The following is a 25,365-nucleotide window of genomic DNA, read 5'->3' as shown; positions in this document are numbered from 1 at the left end:
ATAATGTCTGCCTATAAATATTTATTTGGACATTATTGTTACACCTTTTAGGTTTTGTTGAATTTTATAGAAATGGTTGCTCTATTTTCCACTCATCTCTTCTCTCTGTATTTGCGTGTGCCTTTTCCATTTCATGGGGGATACATTGATCAGCATGTTTTTGTTCTGTGTTGGGGTTTGGTGGTACTGGGTTTTGAAGTTGGGCTCACACTTGCTAGGCAGGTGCTCTTCCATTTGAGCCACTGCCAGCTCATGGGTGATAAATTGAGGTCTTGCTGTCATTTTGGTGCCCATGCCAGTACAGATGCCTCCCCTCAAGCTGGATTAGTTCCTCCCTGACACAGCCCCTGCCAGGCAAGGAGCCCCACTGTCTTCTGCTGTGATGAATTGTGTGCTTAGTGCCATTTCAGTGCTTGCCACTGTTGCAACACAGCAGTGTGAGGGTGAGAGTCACTGGGAGGATTCTGCCTCGAGGTCCCCATGAGTGTATCCACCCTATCCTGTCACCAGGCTCCTGGGCCCATTTGCCAGGGGACAGAACAGTCTCCAAACCTCCACATTTAAAGCCAAGATAAGTGGGAAGAGTACATGTCAGGAGCTCTTAGGATGCTGCTCTGGAAGAAACAGCTTCTGCTTTGGGCCTGGCTCAGTATATTTTTCCCATTTAATCAGTTGGTTCCTGCTGTTGTGGTCAGTGCAAGTAGTGTTGTGGTAGTGGAAGTCTTGTTCCTCACTCTGCAGGACATTCAGCTTCCCTGGCTTGTCTCTCGCTCAGAAAGTGCAGCTCTTTCGGCTCTAAAATCCTGTCATCTCCAGGGCTGCCTTTGTCTCCACTTCCTCGTGAGATGTGAGCTTTACTTAGAGTAGACTACAATTCCCAGAATTCTCTCTCTGGATTTGGCATTCACTTCCTGCAGCGCCCTAACAGCCAGGTGCAAACATTTCCTGTCAATTGGCAGAAAACAACCTTGAGGAACCTTGACGGTGTTTTGGAGTTCAGAAAACTTAGGGATGGGTAAGCCTGTTTTCAATATCTAGAGCCGAAAGTGAAAATTTAAATTTCTTCTAGAAAATTTAAATTTTTATTTTTGTTACTTAATTTTTTTTTGAGGTATGGAGTTTGAACTCAGGGTCTCACAGTTGCTTGGCAGGCACTCTGCCACTTGAGCCACGCCTCTCGCCCTTTTTGTTTCTAGTTATTTTTTGCCCAGGGCATGGCCGCTGACCTCCTACTTATGCCTTCCACATAGCTGGGCTTACAGAAGTGAACCATCACGCCCACCTTATTGATTGAGATGAGGTCTTGTTAACTTTTTGCATAGGCTTCCTTTCTACCAAGGTCCTCTCAGTCTCCTCCCAATCTCAGCTTCCCAAGTAGCTGGGATTACAGGTGTGACCCACCATGCCCAGGTCTCCATTTTGCTTTTATTTTCTTAATGAGACCTAATTTACTCACAGTAAAATCCATAATTCTTGAGGTTATAATTTGGTGAATTTCAGCACATGTCTAGGCTCTGAAATCTGATATTTGGATTCCAGAATGATCTCATTAGCATCTTTACCCACCGCCCAATGCAGTTACTAGGTGGGGTGCAGCTTGAAGTGGTGGAGGGGGCCAAAGGAGCCAGCCCCAGGGCAGCCTGCCTAACCTGAAGCAGGCTCAGGTACAGTGTTGCTGGGAGGTAGCGCTGCTTGTCTTTTGCCCAGCTTGCAGTCTTTGTTCAAATTGAAATGCGTTAGCAGCAGCGAGGTGGGAGCTTTAGACACTTCTCTGCACAGCCAGGGCTTCTCCGTGTGCCTGTGCTAGTCACCAACCCTCGGCACCTCCACAGCCTGGCCTGTGGACACAGTGGTGTGCCCTTATTTGCAGTCAAATTACTCGTTCTACTCAAAAGTGTGTCTTCTGGAGTCATTGTCCTAGAAGCCCCAGTACTGCTTCTCCTCTAGTACGGTTTCCAAGAACCGACTAGTCCGGTTCTTGGAAGTCCCCACCACTTGGGGCCTTCTGCATACCGTGGGCCAGCCCCATGCCAGCAGCCACTGGTCCCTCACCACCCACCACCCACCCCTGCCACCGCCTTCGACACTTCAGTCTCCCTGACCACATGGTGTCCAAAGCCTCTCCCCTGTTCTGTTTCTGGTGACTCTGTCCTGCCAGCCCCAGACCTCCAACCTCCAGCCTCTGCTCAGCCCCCTCCCCCCAACAGCAGCCCCTCTGCTTCTCTGCCCCTCCCTCTTTTCCAGTCCTCACCACCATTCAAGTCCCCAGAGCTCCTGTTGGGCAAGGCCTCACTCAGACCCTGCCCAGCACACTCATGTCACTGAGCATGGGAGGGATAGACCAAAAACTGCACTCACACCACAGGGTGCAGGCACAGCTGGGCTCTGCCTTAGTTCCCCACCATTCCACCTGATCCTCAAGAACACAGGATTTCCCTAGAGCACCCCCATACCACCCAGGCCCCCCCTCTGTGGGGCCCACCTGCCTCCTTTCTGTCTCTTGTAGTTGAGGCTTTTCTTCATTTTGTCAGAATTCCTGCTGTAAGCATCTCTTCCTACAGTCAAGGGAGAGCCTAGGACTGTCCCATCCATCCCCCTCTATGTGACGGTTTATTGGCTCCCGTTCAGGTAAACCTGGCTACACTTTGCAGAAGCCCGTTTCTTGCACCAGGGCTACCAGGGCTAACTACTCTCCTTTCCAACATGCTGCCACCCAGTTCTCACAGGTATTTCATGACAGCCCTGTTGTTTGGTCCCCTCACTCTTTGTTGGGCAGGTAACTGCATACTTCCAGCAGTGGGCGGGGTCCTCCAGGTTGTGTGTCTGGAACCTACTCCCAGTGCAACTCAAAACAACATGAAACCTACTGTATCAGCTCCTTTTGCATCACTGTGACCAAAATCTCTGAGAGAACAACTTAAGAGAGGAAAGTTTTATTTTGGCTCACTGTTTCAAAGAGCTTGGTACATGGTTACTTGGCCCCATGCACTTCAACAGAGCGTAATGGTAGCCGGGCATGTGGCAGAGGAGCAAATTCTCCTCACTGCACACAGGCAGCAGAAAGCCAAGGAGGGGTGGGGGACAAGCTATCCCCAAGGACACGCCCCAGGTAACCTGCTTCCTCCAGCTAGGCTTCATCTCCTAAAGAAGCCAGCACCTCCCAAAATAGCACCACCAGTTGGGGACCAAGTGTTCACATGAGCTTGTGGGCATCACGCATGTTCAAACTGTAGCACCTATTTTCAGGTGCGTCTGAAGCAGTGAAGATTTCTCTTGAGTTCAGAAGCTATTGGTCAGGACACACCAAGGCCTTTTTCACTTGCCAGCCAGAAGTGGAAAGAATAAGGAAGGAGCATGTGGGGAGAGGAGAGGACAGGAGTGTGTGGCAGGGCCGGAGCAGCTGTGGCTCCTGAAGCCAGTGGGCACTACTGGCCCTGCCACCTGGGGGGCTTTACGCCTACTACACTTGCCCTGTGTCATGAGACCAAGGCTGTGACCAGCTCAGGAACCAGTCGCCAGGGTGTGTGACTCCTACCATAGCCGTTTTGTTTGTTTTTTTTGCGGTACTGGGGTTTGAACTCAGGGCCTAACACTTGGTGGTCAAGCACACTGTTTGAGCCATTCTCAGTACAGCTGTTGTTTTTTTTTAATTTGAATAAGTCTTTAGAAAGTGGAATCTTTTATCCCCAAATCAGTACTTCTGACTTTTCTTGAAATACTGGAAGGTCTGCAACAACAGGCTCTTGTCTCATCCCAGCAGCAGTCACCCTTAGTGGCCAGGACCCTCAGGTGGGCATCATGGTCTGGTGAAGTCCATCCTGTAGAACAGTCCTTAGGGAGGAGACTGGACTGCCCAGTCAGACCACAACCTGAGTGTAATTTAAATTTCCTACTAGCCACACTTTAAAGGCATAAAAGAAGGGTCAAGGTGTGGCCCAAGTGGGAGATGCTTGCCTAGCCAGCAGAGGCCCTGAACTCAAATTCTAATGCCGCCAAAAAAACAAAATAAAATAATAAAAAGGAAAAAACAATCAAGTGAAACTACTTTAAATAATGTATTTTATTTGACCCCATAGTATGTAAAACATCATTTCAGTAAGTAGTTTAAAATTATTGAAGCCAGGTGCCAGTGGCTCACACCTGTAATCCTAGCTATTCAGGAGTCAGAGATCAGGAAGATCTCAGTTTGAAGCCAGCCAGGGCAAACAGTTGGAGAGCGCCTATCTGGGAAAAAGCTGTATCATAAAAAATTGGGCTGGTGGAGTAGCTCAAGGTATAGGTCCCGAGTTCAAGCCCCAGTACCACCAAAAAAAAAAAATTATTGAGATACTTGAAATTCTGTGTTTAGAGTGAGTTTTTTAATACCAGTGTGTGCCCTACACTCCCACATCTCTGGACCAGCCACATTTCAGATGAGCCGGTAGGCTTCTGCTGCCCTGTGAACAGCTCAGGTCTGTACCTTGCCACCACTTTCTCTCCTTGTAGTCTTGTAAGTTGACCCTGTGCCTTGTGGTGGAGAAACACTGGGACCAGCTTTCGTTTTGTGTGGATGGACGTTTCGTATGAGTAGAATCAAGTAAGACATGCTCTACCCTTGAGTCTGGCTTTTTTCACTCAGGATGGTGTTTTTAAAGCTCACCCATGCTGCATCATCGTCAGGACTCATTCATTTTTGTGGCTGAATAGTGCTCATTGTTGGGGCATACTGACTGCATTTTGTTGACCAGGTGATGCTGTCTGAGTTGTTCCACTGTACCACTTTTGGCTGTGCTTAATAATGCTGCTATAAACATTCACGTGCTACTTTGGTGTGGACAGGTATTTTTTGTTTCTGTTGGGCCTATCCCTGAGAGGGGAGTTGCTGCGTGGGTCCTGCTTCATGCTCACTTTGAGGATATGCCAGACTGTTTCCCATCAGCAGTGAAGGGCCTCTGCTTCTTTTAACTGCAGTTTCTTTGTTGTTGTTGGGTTTTTTGGCGGTACTGGGGACCTGAACTCAGGGTCTCACACTTGCTAGGCAGGCACTGTTACCACTTCAGCCACTCCAGCCTTTTTCTGTGTTGTGTATTTTCAGAGTAGAGTCTCTCAGACTATTTGCTCAGGTTGGCTTTGAACCGTGATCCTTTTGATCTTTGCCTTCTCAAGTAGCTAGGATTATAGATGTGAGCCACTGGTGCCCAGCTTCATTTTTTTATTTTTTAATCCTACTCATCTTTGTCCTGTGCCCCAGTTGTTTCCTATGATAGTTTTCCCTGGAGTCCTTCCATCTTAAATTCATCTGGCTAGGTTTGATTTTGCTTTTTTCCTGCCTCTTTCCCAAAGTCTGCTAGCTTCTGTCTCACCCCATTTTCTTGCCATTTTCTTCTGAGTTCTTGCGTTTATGGTAAGTGGTCATGTTCAGAAACAGCTGCCTCACTCAGGGTTTTGGTTTTGTTTGTTTGGTTTTTTGGGTGGGACTGGAGTTTGAATCCAGGGCTTCATGCTTGCAAAGCAGGCACTCTGCCACTTGACCCACATCTCCAGTCCATTTCACTCTGGTTATTTTTTTTTTAATTATTATTCATATGTGCATACAAGGCTTGGGTCATTTCTCCCCCCTGCCCCCACCCCCTCCCTTACCACCCACTCCGCCCCCTCCCTCTCCCCCCTACCCCCTCAATACCCAGCAGAAACTATTTTGCCCTCATTTCTAATTTTGTTGTAGAGAGAGTATAAGCAATAATAGGAAGGAACAAGGGTTTTTGCTGGTTGAGATAAGGATAGCTATACAGGGAGTTGACTTACATTAATTTCCTGTGCATGTGTGTTGCCTTCTAGGTTAATTCTTTTTGATCTCACCTTTTCTCTAGTTCCTGGTCCCCTTCTCCTATTGGCCTCAGTTGCTTTTAAAGTATCTGCTTTAGTTTCTCTGTGTTAAGGGCAACAAATGCTAGCTAATTATTTAGGTGTCTTACCTATCCTCACCCCTCCCTTGTGTGCTAAAGCTTTTTTATCATGTGCTCAAAGTCCAATGCTCTGGTTATTTTGGAGATGTGGGTCTCCAGAACTATTTGCCTCGAACAGTGATCCTCCCAATCTCAGCTTCCCAAGTAGCTAGGATTACAGATGTGAGCCACCAGTGCCCGGCCCTTACTTTAAAAAAAAAAAAAATTATATTATCGTACTGGAGGTACATTGTGACATTTGCAAAAGTTCTTACAATATATCATAGTTGAATTTACCTCATTCTCCTTTTTATCCTCCCTACCCCCGTTCCTCGAACAGTCTCAGCAGGTCTCATTTTTCTGTTTACATACATGAATACGTAATATTTCCACCATATTCACCCTCCTATACTCTTTCCTTATATCCTCCTCCCTCTTACTGGTACCAACCCCCGCCGCCCCCACCTGGTTTGCCTTCCTGTTCTCCATTTTTAAAAAAGGCATTTTTGTTTAAGATAGCTCGGGGTGTTCCATTGTGACATTTCCACGTATATGTATATTATAACCCAAATTGGTTCATCCCCTCTATTTTTCTCCTTTCTACCTTAGTCCCCTTCTTATGGCCTCTCCCAGTTTTTAAAGGGGTATCATGGCCAGTGGTGGTGCATACCTGTGATCTCAAAACTTGGGAGGCTCCAACAGAAGGATTGCAAGTTCATAGCAAGTTTGGGGCAGCCTGGGGTACATAGGGAGACCTGTCTCAAAAATAACTAAGTAAATTGGGGGTGTGGCTCAAGAATAGCAAGTGTGAGGTCCTGAGTTTAAATCTTAATACCACGAAAAAAAATAAAAACAAGTAACTGTGAATAAAGGGTGTGGTGTAATGTATAGTGAGTTTGCCCTGTGGGTAAGTCATGCTGCCCTTCCCATCACAAGTCACTGCCTCTGCGCCCACAGTGTCTCCCTCAGCAAGTGGAGAACTCTGGCTGGGGGCACACCTTTTCTTCCAAGTGCCATTGGGAACATCCTTGCTGTGCAGTGATGGTCCAAAAGTGGCACTGTGAACAGAGACTGCCCTGTCCCTTTCTTGCTCCTGGCAAGTGCATCAGTGCCCTGCTGTGTGCAGGAGCTGCCTGCCTTGGCTGTCTGTCCAGGGTCAGAGGAGTCTCCCAGGCCCCAGGATCAGGGCTTCCTCCTGCTGCCTGGAAGGCCACAGTGGACTTCTCTGAACTTCCCGCCGCTGCTGTGATGTCATTCTCAATCTCACCTGGTAAAGGACCCTCCCCATACTCCACTCCCTGTCCTTCAGCCAAGCTCCAGCATTCCAACTTCTGTGGCCCTCCATCATGTTTTGTTGGGGGGGGGGGCACTGGGTTTGAACTCAGGGCCTCATGCTTGCTAGGCAGGCACTCTAACCACTTGAGCTACTCCTCGCTCATGTTTTGATGACCATGGATTATATCTGCAACCTGTTTTCCCTGAAAATCTAGTTCAGGCGAAGCTTTCATCACCATCTTTGGTTTTTGGGTTTTTTTAAACTAAATTTCTGGACAAGCAGAGATGATGTTGACTTACTGATCATCCCCAGGAAGCTCCTCAGACAGGTGCGAAGAAAGAAGGAACAAGGCCAGGCTCTTATCTCGCTGTCTCTCTGCCTCTGTATCCTTGTTTCTCTTTTTTCTTCCTCCTCCTCGTCCCTGCCACCTCCTTGTCCTCTCCTATCCTCTCTTCTCTCTCTCCTTGGCTATAAGTCTCTGACATTTGAGGGTAGCACCTTCCAGGTCCCTCAGAGGAGCAGGCGTGGGCAGGCCAGGGCTTCCCCAGTGGGGCAGATGGGAGGGAAGGTGCTGGCAGCTCAATGTCTCAGAGAGGCCTGGGCTTGTTCTTGCTGGTAGAAGGTGTCAGCTAGTGATAAATCGGTCAGAACTCCAGAGAGGCTGAGCATGGTCACTACTGAAGTGGGCTAAGATAAGGAGCCAGGGGAGCTGGTAGAATGGTTCAAGTGGTAGAGTGCCTGCCTACTAAGCATGAAGCCCTAGTTCAAACTCCAGTGCCGCCAAAATAATAACAATAATAAGGGGCCAGAGGTCAGGGAGGGCAGCTTGGCCATAGTGGACTCTGTAGGCACTTGCCTGGAGGAGGACAATCTGGGACTGGGGTTGGAGGAGTCATTCCCAACACTGCATCTGTGATTGCCCTTTGGTGAGCCATGTGACTGGGAGCCAGGGTACAGGGCTTGAAGGAGAGTACCAGGTCCTCCTGGTCAGGCCTCCTGAGGGCATGTTGGCCCTCCCAGAGAAAGCTGGAATGTTTCTGCATAACGGTGGCCCAGCTCTGCCCACTCCTGGGTCTGCACTATCTGCTATTGCAAGTCTCCCACCCTAGGGGGCAGGCATGACTCATTCCTGTCCTCCCTGGAACAAGACAAGCTAGAAACCTGCTGACAGGAGTGCTCACAAGACACACAAGCTGACAAAACATGCATGTGATGAGCATGCGTGCTCACAGGACACATACGGCCACAGACACACATGCTCTCAGGACACACAGCCATGCGTGCTCAGACACACATGCTCACAGCACTGGCTTTTGTGTGAGGTTTCTAGTAGTCTACCAAGCATATGAGAATAGCTCCATGGGAAGAACCAGCATTTCCTGAGCAGTCACCATGCAGAGTGTTCCACTAACTCCTCATGGGGTCCCACAAGACCCTCTGAGACACAGGGAGTACCTTCTGGCCGCCCCAAATGCCTGGTCAACATTACTCAGTACACTAGTTCCCTTGGGGGTGCTACCAGGCTCATCCTGCCTTCCACAATGGACCCCTCAGAGCCAGGCTTGTGCCGTGGCCTGCACTGAAGGGCTCAGGTGTGCCCTGGGAATTGGACTGCAGATCCTGACTCTGGGGGGCAGCGTGTCAGATTCTGAACCTCTGCACTTAATCATGGGCAAGCCAAGCCCCACCCACCTCGGAGTACTGAGTTAGCCAGACGGTAGTCAGCCTCCACACCTCAGCTGAGCCCCCTGCCCTGCGGGCCAGCAGTCACTGGTGAGAACACCAAACACCTCAACAGGAATTGGGATTTTGGGCTGCCCCAGTGCAAGGCATCGGGAACTTAGCTATACTCATTGTGGTGCAGGGGCCAGACCATGGACCACCAGGGCAGGCTGTACAGTGGTCTCTGAGTGCTGCCTGGTGTGTTCTACACATACGCACAGGTCAGAGAGTCCACCTCTCTGAGGTTTGCAGAGAATGTTTCTTTTCAGTGCTGATCCCAAAAAATCAAACCAACAGGTTCTCTAAAGCCATAGCTGTCGGTCTGAGAAATAACAATTTCTGTATCCTGGAAGTTCAGGGCATGGCTATCTCCAGTGACTGGTCTCTAAGGAAACCCAGCATCACCCCTCCCCCACCTCTTCCTCATTTTCCATGCCTCTACCATCAGTCAGTGACAACTTGTATTCTCAGCTACTCAGGACCCAAAACCTCAGGGTGATCTCTCCCTCTCTCTCAAGCCATCAGCAAATCCAGGCAGATCCAGGACCTCTGCCTGCACCTGTGCCACATGGCCTAAGCCATCCTCCCCTGCCACCAGGATTTTTGCTGTCACCATCCCTGGCTCCCTACAGATGTGCCTTCTGCCCCACAGCCAGATATCTCAATTCAAATCTCTTCAGGTCTGTTTGGAGGTGGGGCCAGAGCCCTTCTGGAGAGAGCCAGGCTCTCCTGGTTTTTCCCTGCCTGGCCTCTGGCCTTGTGCCACTCCCCAGAAAGGGCAGACCTGCCTACCCAGAATGCTGTGTCTGCCGCACGTAGGCCTGGTCTGCTCTTCTCCAGATCAGCTGCAGGGCCCAGCCCCTCCCTGCTCTCAGGGAGGCTATCCTGGCCCTTCTAAGGAAGCTTTCAGAATGCCCCAGCAGTCCCCATCCCCTCTAGCTCCTCTTCTAATATGTACTGAGTTCTATATCTTTGCTTCTTTCTCTGTGACTCACCTGTTCTCACACTCTGCAGGGCCAGCAGGGTGTTTTGTCAGCACACTGCTGTGTTTGTCTTTCCCAGGAATAGCTGGCATGTCAGGTAAGTTGATTGAACTGTCCCAGGTGACAGGCAACACGTAGAGATCTTGCCAGCCAAATTCTTCCAGAGCTTACGATACTTACTGCCATCAAGGACAGTCAGTGAAATCCTGATTATAAAGTTTTACGTTGTCTAATCAAGAAGTTTTATCCAAGTTCAAATGTTCCCATTCTCTCTTCGCAGCTTGAAAAGGAAGTACGAGAGACAGGTCAGGCTGGAGCAAGACTGGGTTCCTACCACCCTTGATCCCCACTGCCTGGTTTGCCCTGTACCCACTCAATGCTCTCCAAATACTGTGATTCTTGCTTCATGCCCAGGCTCTTCCACTGAGTCTGGCTGCTCCTGGTTTCCAGCTGCTCTACTTTGGGTTCCCCCTCCTCCCAGATATTCCTTGAAACACTTTCCATGGATAATCCAAGGCTATGTGATTTCAGAGGATGGAGAAGGGGTTCCCAGAACTCTTGTCCTGGTTACCCATCTTCAATGGAGCTGGCCTGCGGGCCACCAGTCCTGGTATAGTAGCAAGTGCCTTGGCACAAATGGGAGGGTGGATGGGTGAGTGTTTCACCCAGGACATGGCTGGGCCTGTGCATCCCCATTTCTGCTTTTCCTCAGTACCACTTTCTAGCCTTCAGGTTCAGGCACTCAGATTCCAGGTATAAGAAGGTACAGAAGTGTGTACACAGATGCAACAGATCTTGTCACATCTGTGGTCAGCCTGGCGGCAGTGCTAGATGGATGCTCACAGGACCCTACAGGTGCCTGCTTCAATCCTGAGTCCTCCCGGAACTGCCTGGCAGAGCACCCCACCCCACTGTGCTTGTCCCCTGCTCCCTGACCCCTCCGAGTTCCAGCCCACAGTGTCATCCCCACTCTTAGTGGGATGAGCGAGCTGAGCCCTTCTGGGTGTGCTTGAAGGAGGTACAGTGTGTGAAAGGAGAGCTAGTCTCCCAGAAGCAGTTGATCTCATATGACAGCCCCACCTATCACATCTTACCTTCCTGCATCCCTCTGCATCACTTCTTCTTCCTTTTGCTGTTATCTCCTAAACGAACTTCCCATGCCAGGATCTGACTCCAGTGGGAGCTGCTGTCAGCCCCATGGGTAGGGCGGGGGGCTGTGCACATAGGGCCTTTGGCCCTCCCCTCGTCCCACAGGCTCTCTAGGTTCTGTTTTCTGTGGAAACTACAGTGGTTCTGATGACAGATCTTGCAGCGTGAGATTTGTTAGTTGTTTAACTGTGCCTGCCGAAGGCGTGTGTATTTACAGAAAATTCAGCAAACTGTTGGTAGAAGGAGGTTGCTGGCTAACTGGTGCTTTTGTCCTCAGAGCCTCCCCAGATGAACCCAGTGGTGGAACCACTGTCTTGGATGCTGGGTACCTGGCTGTCAGACCCACCAGGAGCTGGGACCTTCCCGACACTGCAGCCCTTTCAGTACCTGGAGGAGGTGCACATCTCCCATGTGGGCCAGCCCATGCTCAACTTCTCGTAAGTTTCCACCCTGCTTCTGGGCTGCCTAGGTCTGAAAACAATTCCAGACTGGCTAAAGATAGACACCAGACAAGAAGGTACAAAAGCAATGATTTCAGAAAGGTACCTTCTTCCCTCCCAGAACCTGCAGCTGAGGCACAGGGCTGGGAAAACGGTACTCTCTGGTTCTTTTTAATTTTTAAGATGTCAGGCATCTGGATTAGGTTTATTAATCCAAAAATAAAGACAAGTGCATGTGCTTCATTCAGTCTCTAATCATGGTCTGTATTCACCCCAGGGTTACTGAAGACAAGAGGATATGGCTTTAATTACATTTTCCCCTCAGCCAGTTGAGGGTTCAAAAAGGCCTCAGTATTTTGGTTCTCGGGTTCTTTGTGCATAATAAAGCAAAAATCCTTTGAGGTCCTTCCATTCTATCTCCACCCCACACTCAATAGGAAGAAATACCAATTTTAAGGGACAGAGAGTGGTGTGGGGACCTAGTGGGGACTTGTGCAAGTGCTTGAAATACCATTGGTTTTGCTGTGGGGTTTCTGTGTGGGGGAGTTGTTTGTTTAGTGGTACTGGGGTTTGAACTTGCTAGGCAGGCAACTCTATCACTTGAGCTGGGCTCCCCAGTCTGTCTGTCTTCGTTCCTTCCTTCTTTCCTTCTTCCCTTTCTTTCTTTTGGTGGCCCTGGGGTTTAAACTCAGGGCCTCATGCTTGCTAGTTAGGTGCTTTTACCACTTGAGGCACTCCGCCAGCCCCAGTCCTTTATTTTTAATTACAAAATTAATACATTCAAAGGTTTTTTTTTTTTTCAGTACTGGGACTTGAACTCAGGGCCTACACCTTGAGCCACTCCACCAGCCCTTTTTTTTTTTTTTCTTTTGTGATGGGTATTTTCGAGATAGGGTCTCGCAAACTATTTGCCTGGGCTGGCTTCGAACTATGATCCTCCTGATATCTGCCTCCTAAGTTACTAGGATTACAGGCGTGAGCCACCAGTGCCCAGTTTATTTTAAAAGTTTGAAGTAAAAAAACAAAAAATTAGTTCTAAAACCTAAGTAGTGTACTGGACTGTAACATAAAATGTATTCCATTTTCTGGGTCATACTGAAGATGGCACAAGTATAGCCAACAACCCTAATCAGCAATTCATCTAGAAGAGTCATAGAGATAGAGCTGGAGGCCTCACTCAAGTAGTAGAGCACCTGCCTAGCTACCATGAAGCCCAGAGATCAACCTCCCAGTACTGCTAAAAAAAAAAAAGTCACGAGATAGATCCCATACACAACCAGTCATTTTTCAAGTTGTGCTCTCAGGTCAGGGTGGGCTCCTCATCTTTACCATTCTGAATTGACGATAAGGACAAAGGTTAATTAGGAATTACACCCTAATTCAATGCCTGTTCCAGTTCTACCACATGAATTGATGGACTCTTTTGCCAAAATGTAGCTCCACAGAGGAGAGTGGTTTTACTGTAATTGTGGTGTTTATGTATGAGGGTTGAAAGCTGAAGGGGCCTCTGAGAAAGAGTGTATCACCAGATCATTAAGAACAAGTTTCTGGGATTGGGGGTGTCACTCGGTGGTACATGCTCAAGGCCCTTTATTCTGTCCCCAACACTGCAAAAATAAAATAAAGCAAGTTCCTGTCTTCAGGAGTTGGTCAGCCAGGAAAATGAACAAGGAAGTGGAAGGAAGGGGTGGAGGCATGGTGGCAGCCTGGAGAAGCCACCCCTGGGTAAAGTTAGACAATCCTGCTCCCCCCACAGCCACGGGGTCACCATCTTTCCAAGGGTGCTTTCACGTGCAGCGGGCCAGGTGCTCTCTGGTGAGGTCAGGTGCCTGCTTCACGTCTCTCACTTCCATCTAGGTTCAACTCCTTCCACCCGGATACACACAAACCGATGCACAGAGAATGTGGCTTCATCCGCCTCAAGCCTGACACCAACAAGGTGGCTTTTGTCAGTGCACAGAACACAGGTATTGCCTTCTCCTAGCGGGAACCGTGCGAGGGCTGGCAGGGCATGCTAGCCAGTGGGGTGCAGGTCATCTTAGTTGACTTTCAGGTGTATCCCTCCTCATGGGTGTCTGTTGTGAGGACAGTGGAGATGTGATTCCCTGCAGTCTGTGAGCTGTGTCTTGCCCTCCTCCTCCTGCATCCTCAGACCTTCAGTACCTGTGACCCACCATCTGCCTGTGTACCGCAGCAGGTACTGCCCAAGAGACAGGGCTTGGGAGAGTAGGCCAGCTGGCTATAATCTCTCTCTCTCTGAAAGTCAGCTAGGCTCAGTACTTAGAAATTACTCAAAAACAGCCTGTGTGACCTTGGCTTTGCCCACTTGCCCAAATGAATCTTGCTCCTGTTCAGGACATGACCAGCCTAGATTGGAGCTGCCTGGGGCACTCACAGGTATGAAAGGGTACAGAAGTCAGAAGGCTGCCCATCCCCACCCAGTTCTCTTCTCTCAAAGTGTGGACCAGGCTCCACCTGGGGGTTGGGTTGCTCCCAGGGGTGGGGCTGCCTGGCCCACTGAGGGGTGCGGATAGGAAGGCTGGGGGTCCAGGGCAACTCTGCATGGTGACTCACCATAAAACACCTACTCCCATGCTATAGGAGGTTGCAACCAAAAAAGCAAAAACAAAAAGCCAGGCACGGTAGCCTGTGCCTATGCTCCCAGCTACTCAGGAGGCTGAGGCAGGAGATCTCGTGGGCCCACAAATTCCAGATCAGCCTGAGCAACATAATAAGACCCTGTCTCACAATCAAAAACAAAAAGAAAGCAGTTGTGAAAATAGTCTTTTTCCCTCTTGATGTCCAGAAGGGCAAGTATTACATGTACTTGGGTGGTTGCAAGATCCCGGTTCCCCTTGAATCCTTGACTACTGCACAGAAAGCCTGGTGCCGTCAGGGATGTGAGCAACCTGGAGGTGACTAACCACCCTCCCTTGCAGGCATCGTGGAGGTGGAGGAGGGTGAAGTGAACGGGCAGGAGCTGTGCATCGTGTCCCATTCCATTGCCAGGATCTCCTTTGCCAAGGAGCCCCACGTGGAGCAGGTGAGCCAGCCAGCCAGCCCTTCCAGGTGCTCCTGAGGTGGTCGGTGGGGTCACGCCACCTTCCTACACACACAGTTGCTGCCTTACCACTTACCTGCTAGGCCAGTCTGTTATCACTGTCCCCTCCTTTCACCTCCCACACCATCCAGGGTGTGGATGAGCCCTAATTTATACCCTACCTGCTGGTGAGCGGGTAGGTAGTTTTCAGGTCTCTTGTTTTTCTGCTGCGAATATCTCTTTATGTTTGTGTTGTCCAGTGTTGCAGATGTACCCGAATCCATATTACAAATTTCTCCCGGTTAAATTTGTGGGTCAGAGGAGAGGTCTGTTTTGAATGTTGGTAGGTACCAATAAACTGCTTTTCTTAGCAGTCACCTCCCACTAGCATTGTGGGTGACAGTTTTCCAACTCCTTCACCTCAGGCTTTGGTCCTTTGGCTCTGATAAATGAAAAATGGCATTTCATGAGTGCTAATTGGCTGTTGTGTTTCTTGTTCTGTGATGGAAGGGATAGCTGTCCGACGGTGGTCCTTGCAGACTGAGCTGCGGCTCGTCTTAATCAATGCTCAAGGTCTTTGGTTTTCTGTGGATTGTTGTTTTGTTAACTGAGGGAGCTTTTGACAGCTATGTCTGTTAGTGCGTTCTCTCTCTGATCAGGCCCCCGGCCTATGGCTTGGTTTGCATGCCATGTGCCTGGGTGCAGAGGTGTTCTGCAGCTCTCTCAGGGTGTTTCCTTTACACTTTTGAACTCAAGGTACTGCTCAGAAAGGTGTCCCTATCCAAAATAATAAAAATATTCTCCCATTTTTCTGCACTCTTGAGGCTTTCCACTTCTAGACCTTTAATCTGAGATTTGCTTTCTGTGTCATGCAGTGTTAGCATTTCCCAAGTGGGTGACCCTGTGCGGTTCAATGAGGTCACTGTACCCCAGCACTGGAGTGCCGTGGGCACATGAGCATAGGGTTTGTTTCTTTCCTTATGCTTGTTCGCTTTTTCACTAGTAACATGTTCTTTAAATACAGCTTTATATTCCACTCTGATATCTTCAAGAACGTTTCACTTGCTTCAGAATTTTTTTTTTTTCTGTAGCATTTCCTCTCTGCATGAGCTTTCGGATGAGATTCTCAGGGTCCATAAAATTCCCATCGGTGGGCCTGGTGCGCAGCCTGGTAGAGTGCTTGCTTGCTGTGCTTGATCTCCAGCATCGTAGAAATAGTAGTTTCACACCAGGATTGTACTGAATACACCAATTAAATTGGGGAGATACAGCGGAGCAGTACGTACCACAGTGGTAGTGAATTGCACTGATCTCAAGTCTTAGTTATATGATCATCTCATTTCTTTATACTTTTACCATGTAGGTCTTACAAAACCTTTAGAGTTTTTGTTGCTATGTAAGTAGAATTTTTATCAATTTCATTTTCTAAATGATTATTGATAGTTATGAGGAAACTTCTTTTCTTTTTTTGTTGCCCAGGGTGGTCTCAAACCCCTGGATTCAAGTGATCCTTCTCCCTCAGCCTCCCAAGTAACTGGAACTGAAGGCATGTCCTGCCACACCCAACTTCAATTTCTGGTGTCTGCGTTTATGTTGTACTGGGACACTTGTAATTTTCTGTCAGCTAAGATCTTTGGCAGAAAAAAAGTTTGAATTTCACCAAATGCTCTGCATCCTTTTTTGGGGTATTCTGTTTTTCCCACTATTACTGCAGTGAATTATATTAATATCTTCAAAATGTTGAGTCATGTTTGCTTTGGGGAGATAACTCCTACTTGTTTTAGATCCTTTTTTTAGCTGTCATTATCCACTTTGGTGCCATCACCCATAACTGACCTGGGAGCTTTTTTAGCTTTTTCTGCTCTCTGAGGAAGGGCGGACCCCTGGAATTATCCATTACCAATAAACCTTCAGGAAGGGGTCTAGGCTACATGGCTGTGGGAGACAAGGCCCTGAAGGTAACTGTGGGTCTACTGCCTCTGTGACTGCTCATCCTGCCAGGTTTCCTACCTCACTCCATCTGCAAAGTCACATTTTCCAAGGGTCAACTTAGCTGGCTTTTCAGAATTGATGGGGGAATGCTATACAATACTGGTGTTTCTTTATCTGCATTCTATGTCACCTTCATTCCAATGATGCCATGTGTGTGTCTGTGTACTATTTTTTTTCTTGATCATACACGGTGAGGGTTATCTATTCAACCAGGGTTTTATTTGGATTCTACTTATTTTTGCTAGAAAACTAGCTTTGAGTTTTATTAACCGAAAAATGCCTCTTCTGCAAAAGTGGGGAGGCAGAGACAATGGAGTTGGAAGGTCTGGGGTGTGGAGCTAAGAAGAAGGCTTTGTGCTCTGCAGCCCTAGCACCCACTGTTCCAGGGTCTTCTGGAAAGTGACCTGGCCTGGAGGTTTGGTTTTCCCCCTTGGGCCGACATGGGTGGAACCAAGAGATCAAGGAAACACACAAATGGCATAGGGAACTGGAGGCCTGGAGAGTAGGAAGTGAGGGTCTAGCTTTGGAGAGCATATGTCTGTCCTCCAGGCTTGTGAACAGTAGTAGAAGGGTGTAGCCTGTCCTTACAGTGATTTTGGAATTTCCTGGGACATTGTAGTCAAATACACAGTGTTATGTAGTCAATGTTCCTGACCTTTGAATGAGTGTTAGGAAACGTGTGTCCTCCACTTAGGTTTGGAGTCCCGTGGCTGCACCTTTAAATTCTCACTTCTAATCACATTTTGCAGACCCATGTGGCCCTGTGTTTTCCTCCTTGATCTGTCATTTGAGAGTGATACTGCGCTCAGCAAGGCCACCACCTGACTGTCATTTCCTGTTCCTCAGACCTGTCCAGGTCCAGCCCTTTTGACTCAATAACATTGTTTACTGCTCCTTGTTAATGCTGCCTCTGAGGCTTTATTGACAGACTTCTATGGACAAGGAGGAATTTGCACCCTCAGCCCGGAGGCCCCCGCTCATCTTTGCAGGTGTCTCCAAGAGCCCACATTGTGGCATGACTTACAAGATGCCTCTGCAGCAGCTGAGGTCATGTGCACAGGGGGACCACAGGGCTCTACATGGCTTCTCCTTTCCCACAAGCTTTTCTGAGTTAATAATTGCCCTTTGGTTTGTTTTTAATGTGTATCTCTAATTCAGCCCACATTCTGCCAGTTCCAAGACTCATCTTACACATTGAGAAATGATACCTGAGTTTCATCGTGAATTTTGCCGGTGGAGTCTCAGAGCCTTTTCCCTCACCTGCTGTAGAGCCAGATGCATGCTGTCTGGCTTGGAGTTGCTGTCCTAGGTCTTCTCTGCACTATGCTGGGTCCCCTCCCCACAGTCCTAGGTCCTCTCCCTGCCATCCAATGCCCTTGTGCAGCCCTGGGCAGCCACTGACCACCTGCTCTTGTGTTTGGTTTCCTTCCGTTTAGCATAGTGTTCTCAGGGTGTATCCAAGTTAGAGCATGCCTTCTTATGGCCGAGTGATGTTCCATTGTTTGACACATTGTGTCTCATTTATCCCACAGAGGGACAGGATGGTGGTTGCTACTTCCACTATTAGCAGTAAGGTTTACCTGCCTGTGAAATACAATCTGGGAGTCTTCTCCAGCTTTGAGGGCAGGAACCAAGATGGGTTGTCTGCCACTTTTCCTGCTACTGCCTGAAGCCTCAGTGTTGGGGACCAGCTGCCTCGATCACCCCACCGTAGTCTCTGCTTTGGGCTCCTCGGGCTTTGTCCTCATTTACCCTCTGCGGAGCTTGAGGGACCCTGCTGCACCGCTGTCTGTGCTGTGAGGACTGCATGCAGCAGCCTGGACAAAACAGGTCCAGGCCCTAGTAAGTTCAGAGCGTTCCCTGTGTTGCACAGTTGCCCCTGAGGCCCCGGGGGCAGAGGAGGGGAGAGTGACACTAGGACGGCTCTCCAGCCTGCACTGCGTGACTGCCAGCAAAGTTGAGTTTTTTCCAGCCTCCCTGCTGACATTTGGATTCATGCCCTTTGCTAGTTACATGTGTGAAGACAGCTTTTTCAGTTTGTGTCTTTTTACTTTGGATTTTCAGGAACAGAACCTAATTTCATATGGTGTAATTTACCTTTCTCTCCCTTTATGGATTCTGTTTTTAGTGTGCTTTGTTGAAAAAAAATATTTTCTTGTGGTGGTATGGAGTTTGAACTCAGGGTCTCCAGCTTGCTTGGCAAGTGCTCTGCCACTTGCCACCACCAGCCCTCTTTTGTTTTGGTTATTTTTTCAGGAAGGTTCTCCCATTTTTGCCCAGGGCCAGGCCCAAACTCTGATCCTCCTACCTGTGACCTCCCACATAAGCTGGGACCACAGGCTCATGCCAACATGGTGGGCTTGTTGATTGAGATGGGTCTCAGTTAACTTTGTCCAAGTTAACTCAGTCCTCCCAATCTCTGCCTCTTGAGTAGTCGTAGGCTACCCCACTCAGCCTGAAACAGTCTTTTCTCTACTACAAGTCAGAAACTGCATATTCTCTCTTTTTCTGGCAGCTTTATGATTTAACCTAAAGCTTTTCCTTTTTAGTGCACACGGCATTCAGTCTTGTCTTGTGATTGGTGGGGTGTACTTTCTTTCCCTGATGATTCTAGCTGGGCTTTCCATTGCTGAAGAGCCGCCCACAGTCCCACTTCTGCCTCCTTTCCATCCTTTATCATGGTCTCTCTATCCTTCCAAGTCATCTGTTTGTCTTTCTCTTGGTTAGTGCCACACTGGGGCCATATTGTCTTACTTACTTTGGCTTAATAGAATTTTTTTCTAACTTTTTAAGAGTTCTGTTGAGCTGTAATTTACGTGCAATAAACGCACACACCCCAGGTGTGCAGTTTAGTACACCTGGGTGAGACTGAGAACAAGCCCATCACCTCAGGAAGAGCCACTAGACCCACACTGCCCTCTGAGCCACCAGCCCGACTTCAGCGCCTGTCACATCAGATGAATTCTTGTGTTGGAAGACTTGCAAGTGGAGCCAGGTAACACGTACTTGTGTGTCAGGCTTCCACTCATCGTGACATAGTGAGATTCATTTATGCTGTTGCTGTGCAGTGTTGGGTTATGCTGACAGGCACTCCACCCTGTGAACGTGCCATGGCTGTGTGTCCTTTGCCGGTAGACGCCTGTGTGCAGGTGTAAGGTCCCATATGTCTGTTTCTCTGGGGTGGGAACTGCAGAGCCAAGTGTTAATGCCAGTCTCTTCCAGAGTGGCTGGAGCACCACACACCCCACCAGCAGCATGCGGGAGTGCCAGGTGCAGCCCTCCCCAGGTGTTGGCCACCACTGTGGCAGTGACAGCACCCCTTGTCAACTGAGGATGTACTCCTCTTTTCCCTGCACTTCATTCACGTTTGTGTCTCGTTTTGTGCCGAGCACATTGTGAGCATTTCTTACGTGCTCTGTCTCTGAGTCCTTTGTCCGTGTCTGTGGCGTCTGTATTCCCAACCTGTGACTTGCCTTCTCCTTGTTTAAACAGCATTCTTTGAGGAATGACTGTTTTATTTTATGCTTAGTGCTTTCTTTGTCCTGATTTAGAAGACTTGACCTGACCCACGAAGATTTTCACTTGCCTCTTTAGGGAGTTTCTCCTTTCACTATAAGTCTGTGATATTTCGGATTACTGTTTTTGTATAGTATGAGGTAGGGGTCAGGTTTCTGCCCCACCCATCATATAAGACGTCCCCTGTTCCAGCACCAGGTGTTGAAAAGAATACCCCAAACTCTTGATGTATGTGCATGCTTTTTCCAAAATTCATTCACTTTATGTGTTTAGATGTATTTTTCTAATCCTAAGTCTTTATGACAGTTTCCAATGTATTGCTCTAGCATGTATTTTGTAAATTTACCCCTAAATATTTTGTGATTTTGGATGCTATTGTAAATGCTTATTTATTTATTTATTTATTTATTTTGGTGGCGCTGGGGTTTGAACTCAGGGCCTCACAGTTGCTAGGCAGTTGATCTACCACTTGAACCACTTCACCAACCCTTTTTGTGTTGGGTTTTTTCAAGATAGGGTTTTGCAAACTGTTTGCCGGGCTGGCCTCAAACCACAATCCCCCCTGATCCCTGTCTCCTGAGTAGCTAGGATTACAGGCGTGAGCCACCAGTGCCTAACTTAAAATCATTTTTAAATTTAAATTTCCACTTATTTTTGCTGATATGTAGAATTACAATTGTGTATTGATTTTTTTCTTTTTTTAAATTATTTGTGTATATTGAGCTTGTATCATGGATCTCGTTTTTGTTTCTAGGGTTCTTTTTGTTTTAAGACAAGGTCTGGTTATGTAGCCCAGGCTGGCCTGGATCTCGAGATTTTCCTGCCTCTGCTTCCCAAGTGTTAGGATTATAGACACGCACCACCGTATCATATTACTTCTTATTCCAATTATTCTGCATTTAATTTCCTCTTTTTTTTTTTTTTTTTTTGCCTTAATGGAAACTTGTATTACTGGGGTTTTTTTGGTGGCACTTGGACTTAAACTCGGGGCCTTATGCTTACTAGGCAGGTGCTCTACCACTTGAGCCACAATTCCAGCCTTGATTTTTAGGCTGGTTTTTCTTTGGTACTACACCCTTTAAAGATAGAAATTTCTCTCTGAGTTCTACTTCTTTGTCACACCAACATAAGTATGCCATACTTTTATTTATTATCTCCAACATAACTCAGAATATTTTTTATTTCTGTAGTGACTTTCTCCTTTGCACAGAGTTACTTAAAAGTATGTTACTTATTTTTCACATATTTGAGAATTTTTTTCTTTTTTTTGGTTGTTTTGCGGGATGAAACCTGGCCCTTGCATGTGCTATGCACGTTTGTACGCATGCTGTACCTCTGCATTACGCCCTCCGTCCTAACTGGTAACAAGAAACAATTTAGTGACTTCTGATTCAATGCTACAAGGCCCAAAGAACATGCTCTCTAAGGTTTTAGTCTACTGTAAAAGTTTGAGACTTACTTTATGCCTCGTATATAGCCGAATATGGGCTGGTGGAGTGGCTCAAGTGTACAGCACCTGCCTTACAAGCATGAGGTCCTGAGTTCAAACCCCAGTGCTACAAAAAAAAAAAAAAAAAAACCTAGAAATGTGGTCTAAATATAATAACTATAATATTATTTCCAGTTAGGTCAAGGTGATTGGTAGGCATTCTGAGTTCTTTTGGTGTTTGTTTGCTTACTTGTTCTCTTTCTGTCTGGTTACTGTGAGGTGTTAAACTCTGCAGCTATGGTGAGGATATTTCTGTTCTTTTGTCTGGTTCTGGTTTTGCTTCCTGGCTTTTGAAGCCCTGTTATTAGGTGCACACATACTTAGGGTTCTAAGCTGTCTCAGTGCATCATTCTGTTTTATTTCATCTATTGGCTTTTTGTTTATTTGTTTATTTTTTGGTGATGCTGGGGTTTGAACTCAGGGCTTCATACTTGCAAAGCAGGTGCTCTCCTGCACCTGGCAAGAGTGTATTATTTATTTTACACAAGTTTGATTTCCTTCTGTAATTGATTTATAATTCTATTGTGATTGGAGGAGACATCGGAGTAATACCTATATTTTTAAATCTATTGAGGCTTGATTTGTGGTATAACATGTTTTGTTTTGGAAAATGTCCTCTGGGTGCTGGAGGAGAGCATGTGTGCTGTCATTGCTCATGCTGGTTAGAGCACTGGGCTGTCTGTCAGTTTGCCTGGTTTTATGTTCTTAAGTCCCCAATCTCCTTATTCTCTTTTTTCCAGGAGGGACAATTCTGGGGTTTGAACTTGGGCCTTGCACTTGCTAAGCAAGTGCTCCAGTACTTGAACCACAAGCCCAACCCTTTTTGCTTTACTTACTTTTCTAATAGGGTCTTGTTGTTTCTGATAGGCTCCTCCTGTTTATGCTTCCCTCCCTGCTGGGATGACAGGCACACACCACCACGCCCAGCTACTGGTCCTGGGCTGGGATCCTCCTGAGTTCTACCTCCTGAGTAGCTAGGGTTACCAGCTTGAGTGTCACTGTTCCCAGCCTCGGTTTCCTTATTTTCTGTTTGGATTTTCCTGTCCATTATTGAAAGTTAGATATTAAAGTCTATATATGCCCTTTTTCCCCACTCCACTTCTGTGTTCTTTGAAAAGTAGTTTTAGAGTTAAAGGCCTCGTTTGTTTATTTTAAAATGGAATTCTAGATTAAATACTCTAGAACTGAAGAAGCTGACACAGTGTGAGGCCCACTGCTTCCGCCTTCTGCCTGCCCTGTGTGTTCTGGGCACTTCATGGCCTTTTCTTATGCCCCCATGTCCCTCCTCTGCACGTGCATCCTGTGTTCTGCTGCTGCTCCTCTGGCACTGCCCAAGAGGCAGCGCGCGTCCAGGCTCACTGAAGTCTGCACTGACAGCTTCTGAGCTACGCCAGCTGTACGGGCAGCACTCTTGCTCCATGCAGTACATACCTCTTGGGATTCTTGTTTATTTGTTTTGGGTTTTGTTTTTTGAAACAGGGCCTTACTATGTGACCCAGGCTGGCCTGGAACTCAAGGTCCTCCTCCCTTAGCCTCTGAATGCTAGGATTACAGACATGGGCCACCACGTTGGGCCTCTTTGGGCTCTTGAGGGAGCAGATTCTGATCCAGCGGGACCAACACAGTTACCAAAAGGGGCTGCTGCTGGAGTAGCAAAGCATGGGACTTGAGCTCATGTGTCTTTCTCTGCCTCTGCTCCCATGCTTCCCCTACTCACACATGGCCCCACAGGATGCGGGGACCATGCTCACTGGCGGTGTTCACTCAGCACCCACCATTGATTACCCTTTGCTCTATGCTTCTGTGTGGATCACTGTCCTCAACACACTAGCTTCTCTAGTATTTCCTTTAAGGGGGCCCTCCTGGTGGTGAATCCTCTGTTCTTATTCGCCTACATTGGCTTTATTCTTGTCTTTATTTTTGAAGAGTACTCTCATGCAGACAGAACCTTGCTGTGACAGCTACCTCAGATACCCTGTGCTCCCAGCCTTTCTGCTAGGTGTCAGCTGTGAATCTTGTCACTGCTGTGAGAATAATGTCCCTTCTCTGCTCCTTTCGTGTGCCTGTTTGCCTTGCTTTAGATTATCAGCTATGGTGTGATTCAAATCTGTGGCTTGATGACTTTTGTTAAGTCTCAGAAAATTGGCCATGTCTCTTCAAGCATTGCTGGGTTCCCTTCCTCCTCATGGAGCTGTGCTTACACGTAATTAGGACCAGGAGTCTCCACTGTGTCTCTTCACCTTGGTGTCCCTTCCCTCCCTCTCTCTAAACTTCATTCTAGGCGTTTCTGACTGACCACTTTCCAGTCCTGTCTTTGGCTGTGCCTAACCTGTTTATTCCCTCATGGGGGACTTGGTGTGAGTTATTACAGTGTTCAGATAAAGAAGCCCCTTTTATCCTCCTTGGCAGACTCCAACTCTGTGCTGAAATTGTCCAGTGTCTCCAGGAACTCTGGGATTGTCACCCCTACCTAGAGCAGAGTCTGTCTGCATTTCCCTGCTTGCTTTTGATCCTGTCACCTCGTGAGTTAGGCAGTTCCTTTTCCCTGAGTTCTAGTCATTATGAAGGGACACTGTAAGAGAGGACTTGGGCTTTGTCTGAGGCCCTCTCACCATGGGCACTTGTAAGCCTGGGCTGGATTTGAACCACACTTCCTGGGTTGTCTGTGCTTAGCTCTCACTCTTCTTCTGGCCTTCTCCCCGACAGGCCCAAATCTAAGAAAGCTCTGCTCGTTCTTCAACCCTTGGCCATCCTGTCCCCAGCCCCAGCCTGGATGTCCCCTGCTTCACTCCTCCTGGGGCCATGGTGCCTTTAAACGCTTCAATGTCTGACTTTTCTGGCTTTCCTCCGCTAGAGGCCTGGGGCATCTCAGAGAAGTCTACATAGCCAGACGGGACCCTTGCAGACCACTGGCCCTTGGAGTTGTGTAGCCATTTGTGTCATGGTCACACTTGTGCTGCAGCATCTCTGCACAAGGTCTGTTGGAGTCAGGACATAATTGTGCTGCTCACATTCTTCTGAAAACAGCGTAATTTACTCTGGTGGATAGTGACTCCAAAGGTGCTACATCTGTGAGTTTGAGCTGCCTTTGGAAGTGGATGGTCACACCACAGGAGAGCTCCGATCAAGTGTTAGGAAGCAGAAGACAGGTGGCTTCTGGATGGCTGAGCTGAGACCAGCCCATTCACCACTGGTCTCTGGAAGTGACTGAGGGGCCAGGGCCAGAACTCCTGGTAACTGTGGCCAAGCCTCATCACTGTGGGGACCAGGACAGTGCACAGGTGGGTGCTCTGGTGTTTGGTAAACTTAGGTGCTTTGTTTTGTTCTCTGCTCAGATTACCCGAAAATTCAGACTGAATTCTGAAGGCAAACTTGAACAGACCGTCTCCATGGCAACCACTACACAGCCAATGACTCAGCATCTTCATGTCACCTACAAGAAGGTGACCCTGTAAACCGCAGCGAGTTCCCAGCTCTGAGAGGGCCTGGCTCCTGTGTCTCGTCCCAACGGTTCAGGTCCTGCCACAGGTGTGGTGTGGCCGCAGGCTCGGCTGGGCCAGGAGTGTTGTCCAGATGTTGCTGTAATGGCGTAGAAAACCAAATAAAGGCCTTTATTTTTATGGCTGAGGGCTTGAGTGTTGTCACTTGTGTAGACTGTGTATTTTTTACCTGTGTCTTCCAAAGTCTCTCCCCCAAGAAATTAGGAAGGAATGACTCCCTCTTTCTGTCCTCCCTGCCCATCTCACATGTCCTCCTCCTCCAGGTTTTGTTTTTGTTCTTACTTTTTCAGTCCTGGAGATCAACCCCATGCTAGACAAAGTGCTGTACCCCTGA

At 48.0% G+C, this 25,365-nt stretch overlaps 1 protein-coding gene across 2 annotated transcripts in view; it reads left to right on the top strand.

The window, feature by feature from the left end:
- Positions 1–25,151, top strand: part of Thap4 (THAP domain containing 4) — a 40,807-nt gene extending 15,656 nt beyond the window's left edge. The window contains exons 1-5 of one of the 2 annotated variants that reach the window (XM_074072276.1): positions 883–1,015; positions 11,332–11,491; positions 13,352–13,461; positions 14,434–14,537; positions 24,867–25,151. In XM_074072276.1, the coding sequence (XP_073928377.1) occupies positions 1,012–1,015; positions 11,332–11,491; positions 13,352–13,461; positions 14,434–14,537; positions 24,867–24,986 (498 nt within the window). In that variant the 5' untranslated portion in view covers positions 883–1,011 and the 3' untranslated portion in view covers positions 24,987–25,151. Of the gene's footprint in view, positions 1–882; positions 1,016–11,331; positions 11,492–13,351; positions 13,462–14,433; positions 14,538–24,866 lie in introns of those variants that run through there. The other variant, XM_020157711.2, reaches the window with a different exon arrangement.
- The last annotated feature ends 214 nt before the right edge of the window (positions 25,152–25,365 follow it).

The sequence above is a fragment of the Castor canadensis genome, chromosome 4 (genome assembly GCF_047511655.1).
Source record: "Castor canadensis chromosome 4, mCasCan1.hap1v2, whole genome shotgun sequence".
Classification (NCBI taxonomy): Eukaryota; Metazoa; Chordata; class Mammalia; order Rodentia; family Castoridae; genus Castor; species Castor canadensis.
The sequence above is the reverse complement of the archived record's forward strand: the minus strand, read 5'-3'. Positions and strand labels throughout refer to the sequence as shown.